Raw genomic sequence first — 10,052 nt, 5'->3', positions numbered from 1 at the left:
AGTCTTTGATCGATTAAGTTGATTGAAGAAGAAGTTCAAGGAGGAGGCGATTGACAGAACCAGTAGCCCTGGTGGAAGGCACCGGCTGCTTCATATCCATTTTTGAGGATGGATTTCTAGATGAGCCTATCTCGGAGAAGAGAAGTGAAGAAGGTTTTGAATCTCAGGTGGACAAAGCCCCCGGGCCCGATGGATTTCAAATGAAAATCTTCCAACATTACTTGGACCTATGCGAATGCAAAAACGACCTCCTAGCACACGTCGAAGAAGTGAGACGAACGGGTAGAATGCCAGGGGCGGTAAACTCTACTTTTCTAATGCTTGCTCCGAAAGATCAGAGGCCTGAAGCCTTTGACAGATTCAGACCCCCCCGAAGGGGCTATTCCTTTGAGCTTTATCAAATCTCCGCTAAGCTAAAATGATCGCTGTTGGATAAAATTCTGTGCAGATTCATATCAGATGATTGTATGTGCATTCCTAAAAGGTCGATCGATTTCCGAACAGCACCATCACCATACAGACAGTAAGTGCTTTATGAAGCAAAGAAAGATAAGAAGAAAAGGATGCAAGTTGGATGTGGAAAGCGCCTTCGATAGAGGGGAATTCATCCTAAAACTTTTTAGAAAGCGTCGGTTTCTCAGCGGACCGGACCAAGTGAATCGGGGCGTGTATCAACAAAACGACGTATTTTTGCTTTCCGATTGATCAAATGGGAGACCCAGCTTTTCAGAACGGAAAGAGGCATCCGCCAAGGGGTTGGTTTGGCCCCCTACCTCTACATCATGATAGCGGAGACTTTGGGAAGGAAATTCAACGAGGCAATGCAGAAAAATGAAGCGACACCCCCGGAGGTTAGATCAATCAACCACAGCTTATTCGCCGATGATAGAGGCATTGCTGGAGGGGCAACTTCCATGGAAGCTCAAAGTAACAGAAAGATTCTTCGGCACTTATGCATAGCCGAAAGAGCCAAAATCAATGAAAAGAAGAGCAGAATTTTGTCCCCCCCTTCTTTATTATAGGGCTATGGAGTCACTTTCACTTTAGTTAGGGCTATTCCGAACAACGAATTCTAATCACTGACGGAATTGACACTTCTTGTGCCGGTATGCTCATGGCTTCGAGAGAGAGTTTATCCACGAATGAGAATTCGTTCTTCAGATTTAGCAGACCTATCTATTTTCCAACATCCATCTTTGAATCTTCATTCGACATTTGGTTCGAGTTAGTGATTCCCTCCCTTAGCCTCCTCTTGTTACGCTCTGCCAATAGTTCCCAGGCGATGAAAAGTGGGGCAATTCCTCTTATCAAGGCCATTTGAGACCCACCTTTAGCACGACTAAACCAAAGTCAGAATCTGGTTTGAATCATTTGATTGGGAATCAGATTCACGTTGCACAGACTCGAAACTTCTTTCCACACCCATTCAGCAATCTCACATTTAATGAACAAGTGGATCTTCTTCAAACCCTTTCTGACAAACATAGCATCGAGATGCTAACCGAACACCCACCTTCTTGACGGAGCTATCAACAGGAAGACTGTTGTTCATGATCCTCTAACCGAATTGACTCATTTTTGTAGGTACTTTAGATGACCAGACGAACCATCGCCCAATCTTTTTTGGCAACCCTCGGTCTGCACAACTCCCATGCCAAAGCGATGGAGAATTTCCTATGGCTTTCGGCTTTCCATATAAATAGGTCTTTGATCTGTTTCAATCAGATTTCAGATCTAAGAATTTCTAGCTTTTTTGAATTGGGGATAATATCAGCCGTCTAAGACCCAGTTTCCATTTGCATCACACACCTCGGAAATCAAAGGATTCTTTTGTTTTGAGGGACTTCTGAGAGATTCTTTATTATTGGCCCGGAATCAAGCCGACGGGTCAAACCATAGCCTGGTATCAGTTCCATCCCCAATCAAAACCTTTGAGTGAGTAATCACCGATCTCATAACCTAAATGATTTACCTCGACAGTCTTCGAGCAGCCGTGTTTAGGTATTGCAAACCATTCAATGGAATTGGTGAGATCTTTATCTCTTACATAGTTCGCCCAGACCGAGTTCTCTGACTGCACTTTCCATGCGACGTTTCATCATGCTAGCCGTCTTTACATCCTCCAGACGCCTGATGCCCGACGCCTCCTTCTTGCTTCGGAAGACAAATGGTTGGCCATGAGATCCAGTGGTGTTTGCTAGAGTTATCCGCGCCACTCCAAAGGAAATGAATTGGAGAACAATCTTTCTATTTCCGCTGCCACATATTTAGGGATCGGAGCGACTGAAAAGATGTGAATTGGCATACTTGATAAAACATGTTTGATGAGGGTGATCCTTCCGCCCGTTGAAAGGAGCTTTGATTTCCTCCTTTCAATTTTCGTTATCAAGTCCGAGAAACCCACTCTTCCAATTTTCCCGACGTACAAGGGAGCTCCAAGGTAAACCGAGGGAAGGGGTTTTCTTGGAATCCTAGTGGTGTGCTGGATAGAGAGTACTCTGTTCAGAGGGAGCTTTTCAGATGCAAAGAAGCAACTCTTTTCAACATTAATAAACTGAATCCCTATCCTCATACATAGAGCAAAAATCCAGAATCTTTTTAAGAGACCTTTTTTTTCTCCCGTTTAAGAATATCAGGAGATCATCTGCAAACAATAGATGAGTCACCGGAGCACAATTCCTCGGGCAAGCATAATAGCCAATCAGTCCTTCATCAAAAGATTCTTGAGTCCACGACTGAGAACCTCTTCCGCAATAATAAACAGACTAGGAGAGAGCGGATCACCCTGTCTTAAACCCCTTGTTCCTTTGAAGTCACCATATGGAACCCCATTAACAAGAACGGAAAAATATTCGTTGTTGAGGCAACCCGCGGTACCCATATTTCGGAAAAGCCAAATCTTCGAAGGACGGCAACAAGGAAACCCCACTCAATTCTATCGTAGGCTTTACTAATATCCATTTTCATTGCTATATTTCCCCAAAATCTTTTCTGTTCATTTCGGATCTCCGAGGGCTATGTTATCGGTGAGACTTCTACCTTTAACAAAAGCTCCTTGTTCAGGAGATATGATCTTAGGGAGAATAGAGCTGACGCCTCCGCGATAGATTTTTTGAAAGAATTTGAGAAAGAAAATGACATAAACTGATTGGCCTAAAGTGAAAATGCCCAAAGTTAGAGGGCCTTTGGGATCATTGCAATGAATGAGGAATTCACGGCCGTCGGGGATGAGACCTTCCCTAAAAAAGCTGTGCACTGCACTTTCCAAATCGAACGTCGATGATGTCCCAACAGGCGATGTAAAAGGACCCTGGATAGCCATCCGGACCAGGGGCGCTATCTGGAGGCATGCTCTTGATGGAACCATATATTTCTTCCATTGATGGCCATTTTGTAAGCATTTTCTTATCCTCCTCCGATACAAGGATGCTTTCGACGAAGGCCTTCATCCAGAACAATATTACCTTCCGTCAACATGCTCTTGAAAAACTTTGCTGCTTCTAGGCCAACTAGGTCTTGACCTTCCACCCCTGGACTATATTCCATCCGAAAGCTGAATTTTCTCAATTTTGTTCCTCCGCTTTCTAGCCATAGTTTATAGATGGAAAAACTGAGTATTGCGATCTCCTTCAACTTGATTCTGGATTTCTGCCTCCAGAAGACTTCCTCCTGCTTTAGCCTCAGCTGGTACGCTTCCTTGGCTTCATTTCATTTTTCTTGCTTTTCCTCCCTCCTTAAATTAGATCATTTTCACACATAAGCACCGACGTCTTCGGCTAGTTTGAGATTTTTGAATACATCCCTTGTTCCGACGCTTTTAGGACATTTTTGAGCCGCTTCAGCTTGGAAAAGAATCTAAACATGGGGGTCCCAGGTATATCTAAGACCCAAGACTGATTGACTTTACCACCTTTTCAAACCGAGAATCATCTAACCATATGTTTTCAAACGTCGAAAGGTTTGGGATTACTATGGTCGGAATCACGTACCTGTAGCAATAAGGGCGAGTAATCCGACTACCTTCTTCCGAGATGACAAACGTCGAGTATCCCTGAAGGAGGCAATCCAATCCGCATTGACCAAGATACGATCTAATCGAGCCCTGTCCTCGCCCCCTGTTGGTTATTGCACTAAGTGTATTTATTACCGGAGAATCCCGCGTCAACCAGACCACAGGAATCTATCATTGTCCTGAAGTCGGTCATTGATTGATAGCATGCTTCACGACCTCCAATCTTTTCAGATGGTTCGACGAATTGTATTGAAGTCGCCTCCCACCATCCACGGGCCACTGAAGTTTGAACCAATCGTGCAGAGATCATTCCATAAGACTCTTCGATCTGATACGTTGCATTTAGCATAAACAGTTGAAATCATCACCTTTCGAGGGAAATTGTTATGAGTGACTTCCGACGGTTACCATCTGATCTGAAGCAAACACGACTGAAACCTCCATGCTGTCCTTCCATAATATCCAAATTCTCCTTCCATAATCATAATGACGAATGAAAACCCATTTTCCTACCCACCTTCTGTAATTGGTTTGAATTTCTCATGGGCTCTAGAATGGCCAAGAACGACAAGCCATATTGACGGGATATTGAGAATCTTATTCTAATAGAAGGATCATTTCCGATCCCTCTAACATTCCATATAGCTGCACTTATCATGGAACTAACGTCGAGGAATACCCTTGCAGAATATCGGGTCTCACTTGAGGCCTGGTAACACCACCGGGGCCAAGGTACCAAGCCCTCCTACGACGTTTGCGCTTGGAAACTACTGGCGTAAACCCATCTTGATCACCTTTCTCCTGTTCAGCATCGACGGCTAGAACCCGATTCTGATCTATCCGATTCCGTGTCTTCTACAACAAGATCTTCAAAGTTCTCCGTAGCTTCACGAACTCGGAACATCGCCTGAATTTTTCCAGTCATGGCACGACTGAATTCTAAGAATTCTTCTTTTTTTAGGTGGGTGATAACCCTTCCTCCTTCAGAAGGACCCTTAGATTCCGAAACTATGCCTCGAGCTTCTTGAGTCGCAGCCGACGGGTACATTCGGGAAGCTTTCCCGCCTACGGTGATCTGAATTTCTAGCCTCAGCCTCAGCAGAATTCAGATAATCAGAGAGGCTTGCCACATCATTGAAAGCTTCAGCAGTTTCTGGGTCACGTGGGATCGAACCCAAAGGCATATTCTGCATGCATGGGGGGCTGACGTCAACTTATGCACCATTTGTAACTTCATCTAAAACCCTAGCAGATTTCCCAAGAGGGGCTAGGGGTGGAGTCGATGCTTCCGTCGCCTGATTTTCAAGAACGGTGCCAACACCCGTTGTCTCAACAACCTCAGCAACACGCGGTGGTTATTCAGTATGATCCCGATTACCCAAACGTCGGATTTTCATCATCGATCGCGCCTTGGGTAACATTGCGTTCAATAGGAACCCACTCCTTCCGGGTTCGACGAAGGTCCTCAGGGTTGCCTCTTTAGCAAACCTACAGTTCTCGAGATTATGACCCTGTTTTCTACACCTCGAACAGTCTTTCGGAATGTTCTCATAAAGTCAGTCTCTTTTGCAAAAATCCTTTCGTACCCATCCCGATCCATACACGATCAGGGCAGAGGAAGAGAGAAGATCTCCTCCTGGAAGCGGGGGGGGGCGAGAGTCACTGGACTGCCTGCCGGAAGGGGGAGAAACCGGAACTAACTACGGATAAGGTGCCCGTAACCAGGTACATATCTGTGTTAGGGCTTTCACCCCTAATATTCAAATCCAAGCAATCTCCGAACACCAGCCTTTCCTAACCTAAGAGAATAGAACAATTGAGTGGGGGACTTCACTAACATTAGATAGATGCTTCCGCCTAGTAGAAAGAACCTTATGATCAGTCTAATGTTCGGAACCTCCCGCATTCGATCTCCTCCCCTTCCGAAAGGAATAAACCGTACCAGAGTTTCCTGATGAGGGGTACGACCCCGGTGTTAAACAACATAACCTATGCCTTGCTGCTCGACGCTTCACCGACTGCTTCATCCACTACTGCTGCATCTTCCTCAGTGGGGGAGGTAGTCCATTCAAGAGTTGTTCGATCTGCTAATTCTGATTCGCCCAGGGCCCTTGAGGCACTCGACTGCTAGCTAGGGGATTCAGGGGTGGAGTCTCATGCTCTTCCTCTTCCCCCTCATTCAAACACGGGAGATGCCAGAGCCCGATATCTTTCTTATCACCGGAAAGGCCTTACTTACCCCGGCTGGGGTAGTTCAATCAACCGGGGATCACCAGGTTCTGATAATTGTATATATGGGAAAGAGCTAGGAGAGTCCTATTCTTCTTCTCTTTCTTCGGCGGGGAATAATCGTATGGTAAGCCAATCATAACTCCCGGCCGTCCGGTTCGTAGCTCTTTCCCGCTCGTTTATAGCGGCGCAGCCAACGAGAAGAGAATTTCCCGAAACCCGGGGGGGGGAAATCTCTAAGACATGTTTTCGGTTGCCCCATAGAAAAGGTGTGCAAAGACAATGTTGGAAGTCTTTATCCTGGATCGGGTCTTCTTCTCGATTCCTTCCGAGATAACCATGGTCGATTTCTCTCGCACGGCTGTCCCTCGGCGTTGCAGTGGTCAATGCGTCAATGGGATGGATGCGTAGCGCACGTGAGGTTTGGATAGTAGCATCCGCAATGGTGCGGGGTGTGCTTGGTGTAGACTTCGATAAAGTGCACTAGTAGCTATGTGTCAGTGAAAGGACGGGCCAGGGTGTGTGGGGCGAGTCACCCCGTCATTCCTCGTGGACTGGTTTGTAGGGGGTGTGGTGTCCGCGCTGGAGCGGCCGGGATAAACCCTTCGTGCGCGCGAATGTCACTGGTGACGGGTTGGCCCGGAGCTCTGCGGTTGATCCGTTGGGTAGGAATAAGAGCCATTAATCACCCCAGCCACTGGCTGCTCTCGATCTCCAATGAATGTATCTGCGCCTGGATTTGCTTCCTTTGCTTCGGCTGTCTCTGCCGAAACGGTCAAAAGCTGGCTCAGCCGCTGCCTCTCCCGCCCGTGCTCCCCTCGATGGTGAATCCACAGATTCTGGCACTCTAACTTCTGAATCTGCATCTTGAACTGAAACAACCACCGAAGCACTTGTCTCGGCCTTTGGTCATGGTGGTGGGGAGGATGCTGGTGGGTCAACTTAAGCCGGTCCCGCTCCTGCTATCCCTGCTTCTGTCCCCGCGGAATCTCGATATCGATCTCAATCAACAGGCTCTGGTTCAACTGTCTCCACCTCCGCTACCTAAACTCAATCAAAGAATTTTGTGGGTGATGCTCATGATCCTACAGCTCGTATAGTCTAGAAAGAGTTTCAATAGCAGAGGCTGGTAGCATAAAGGTCCAACCAATGAATGCTCTTATTTATTCCTCTTCTCCATAGGGGAATCGATGAGAGATGCAAACAAAGGTTGCATAGGCACGAGTATCAAAGCTTCAGTACCAGTGTAAACACCCCTTATGGTTTCGATACTAGTACCAGCAGCTTCCCCACCACCACCTCGCCTAAGATCTATTCTGGTTCCAGTCAAAGAACCACCGGGCATATTATTGACCCAGTGACCAGGGTAGAGCTAGTTGGAGATACATTACCTAGCCTTTTATTTTTCACATCAGCGGTGGTCCCACCACCGAAAGTAGAGGAAGCTAACCGATTTGACTAAGAATTAATTGTTTACCTCAACTTTCAACCAATAAATATGCCTCTCTATGAGGTAGAGCCAGGAGCAGTAAGTTCGCCCTCAACAAAGCTATACTCCCTTTCCACCAGTTCGAGTTACCATTGTTGATCCAAAAGCTTCTGAGCTAGCAGTAGTATAGTTGGTGTATAAGTCACCTCTTGGATATCTGATCGAGACATAACATAATTGCAGTGGCCACCTGAATGAAGTCAGCAACTCCTATGACATATTTGAACCCACCAATAGCAGTGGGAGAGGCACCACCACCACTTAGCATATCCACTTAAAGAAGCAGATGGGAATGGAGTAGAAGATCAAAATCCAGTTGTTTATCCAAAGAAAATTTGAGGGCTTATTCTATTCATCGAGCGGAAGTAGCAGTTCCACCAGCAGCTCCAGTCGCGATTGACCCATCATCATCTCACGTCGCGTCCCTCTCAAATCGGGAGGTCGAAGCATACCTTCATATAGTTCCGGTGCCCCCTGTTGCCAAAGCGAGCAGTCCCGCAGAGGTTGGGGTATGGGATGCAGAAGCATAGGGAGTAATAACAGCAATTGATCCTGATCTAGTTTTATCAAGACCAAGAGCATTCTTACGGGATTGAGATTAAGAACCACCAATGGTGGAGGCAGTTTCTCTTAATCAGCCAGTTATTAGATCCAGATGCAGATCGAATTAAACTCGTTCCAAATCCTGTTGGCTCCAGGTTCTATTTTTGGTGCATCTTCACCCTCACCCAACATATCTATTTCTCCCTCCGCTAATCGAAGCCGTCCGATCCAGAGAGAAAAGCAGGTTCTTTCTCTGGTCGGTCCCCCCTCCATCCAGTGGTGGGTAGAGTAAGAAGATTCATATTTTAGGGCTATCACGAAGATGCCTCCATCGTGCACTCTGAAAGAATTGAGAAGCCTCCAGGGCCGCATCCAAGCTATAATAAGATTCATATCGCTTAGAGCCACGAGGTACGAGCCGTTTCATCGACTTCTTAGCAAGGATGCCGACATTTGAGTGGAACCAAGAATGTTAAGAATCATTCGATGACGATTAAGAAATCTTTATTGAATAGATTCTACCAGTCCCTGGCCGACCGTTGTTGCTCTATCTCTCCACAACCAAAACCGCAATGGGGTGCGTCCTGGGTCAGCATGATGACTCAGGAAAGAAAGAGCAAGTCATCTACTACCTGAGCAACACTCTAGTCGGATATGAGACGAGGCACACGCCTCTGGAAAAGACGTCGCCTTGCTGTCGTTTGGGCAACCCAGAAGCTCAGACATTACATGCTGGCCCACTCGGGGTTAAGCTGCTGGCCCGAATGGATCCTCTGAAGTCTTTGTTCGAGAAGCCAGCTGTTTCTAGGATTCTAAATGGCAGTGAATACTGTTCGAGTTTGAACTTATGTCACTCAGAAATCCATCAAGGGACAGGCCATCGCCGATCACTTGGCCACGCACCCCGTCCCGGCCTACGAACCGTTGAAGACAGACTTCCCCGATGAAGACCTCTTGTTTGTCACTGCGGAAGAGCCCAATAACTGGCAGATGAACTTCGACGGAGCCTTTAATGACTCCGGAAATGGTATAGGGAGAATGATGATGTCCCAAGAGGAAAGACTATTGATCAGCAGACTGAATTTTGAATGTACGAATAACATTGCGGAGTACGAAGCCTGTATAGCCGGGCTCAAGCTTGCCATTGACATGTCCTTAAAGCGAAGCGCCTCGATGTGAGGGGAGATTCCAAGCTAGTCATAAGTCAGACTAATGGAAACTGGAAAACAAGAGAAATTGATTCCATATCAAGAAATGCTCGACTCGAGGTTTTGATTTCTCAATTTGATGAGAGATCGTTCTCCCAAGAGACAATAATCGCTTCGTAGACGCTCTGGCTACTCTCGCGTCCATGACCGAAATGCCAGAGAGAGCCACCATGAAACCATTTTTGATTGGACAGTTTTATATGCCCGCGCATCAAGGCTTCGCGAAAAGGGAAAAGGAAAAGGGATAAGCCCCTTCGGGGGGTTGAAATGCCCAGCATCGGAAGGATCAACATCGCAGAATGAACCCGAAGAAGTCCAGTGGGTTGAAGAAGAGAAAGTTCGCGATGGACGCCCGCCAAAATCAATATATCGAGGACATTGAAAATGAATTTCCTGCGAGACCCATCGTTTCCAGAGTTTGCGACGGCTAGGGACCGTCAGATTGTGCGAAAACTGGCCACCCGCTATGTGCTGTGCGGGGAACAGCTCTATAAAAGATCATTCAACCACGTTTTGTTGCGCTGCCTACCCTATCACGTAAGGGGAGGAAGTCCAGCAAGTGATGCATGAG

General features: G+C 46.6%; 1 protein-coding gene across 1 annotated transcript; it reads left to right on the top strand.

Moving 5' to 3' along the window:
• The first annotated feature begins 8,845 nt into the window (after positions 1 to 8,845).
• On the top strand, positions 8,846 to 9,452 carry LOC131254253 (uncharacterized). The gene is made up of 2 exons (XM_058255244.1): positions 8,846 to 9,073; positions 9,132 to 9,452. The coding sequence occupies exons 1-2, from the start codon at positions 8,846 to 8,848 to the stop codon at positions 9,450 to 9,452; spliced, it is 549 nt and encodes a 182-aa protein (XP_058111227.1).
• The last annotated feature ends 600 nt before the right edge of the window (positions 9,453 to 10,052 follow it).

Source organism: Magnolia sinica, chromosome 8 (assembly GCF_029962835.1).
Source record: "Magnolia sinica isolate HGM2019 chromosome 8, MsV1, whole genome shotgun sequence".
Taxonomy (NCBI): domain Eukaryota; kingdom Viridiplantae; phylum Streptophyta; class Magnoliopsida; order Magnoliales; family Magnoliaceae; genus Magnolia; species Magnolia sinica.
This window is presented reverse-complemented; position numbering and strand designations above follow the sequence as displayed.

Bases quoted from the DNA above. Each gene is read 5' to 3' on its own strand.
- LOC131254253 (XM_058255244.1), top strand. From the start codon at position 8,846: ATGGGGTGCGTCCTGGGTCAGCATGATGACTCAGGAAAGAAAGAGCAA. The intron at 9,074-9,131 runs GTTTCTAGGATT...TATGTCACTCAG, and splicing joins CTTTGTTCGAGAAGCCAGCT to AAATCCATCAAGGGACAGGC.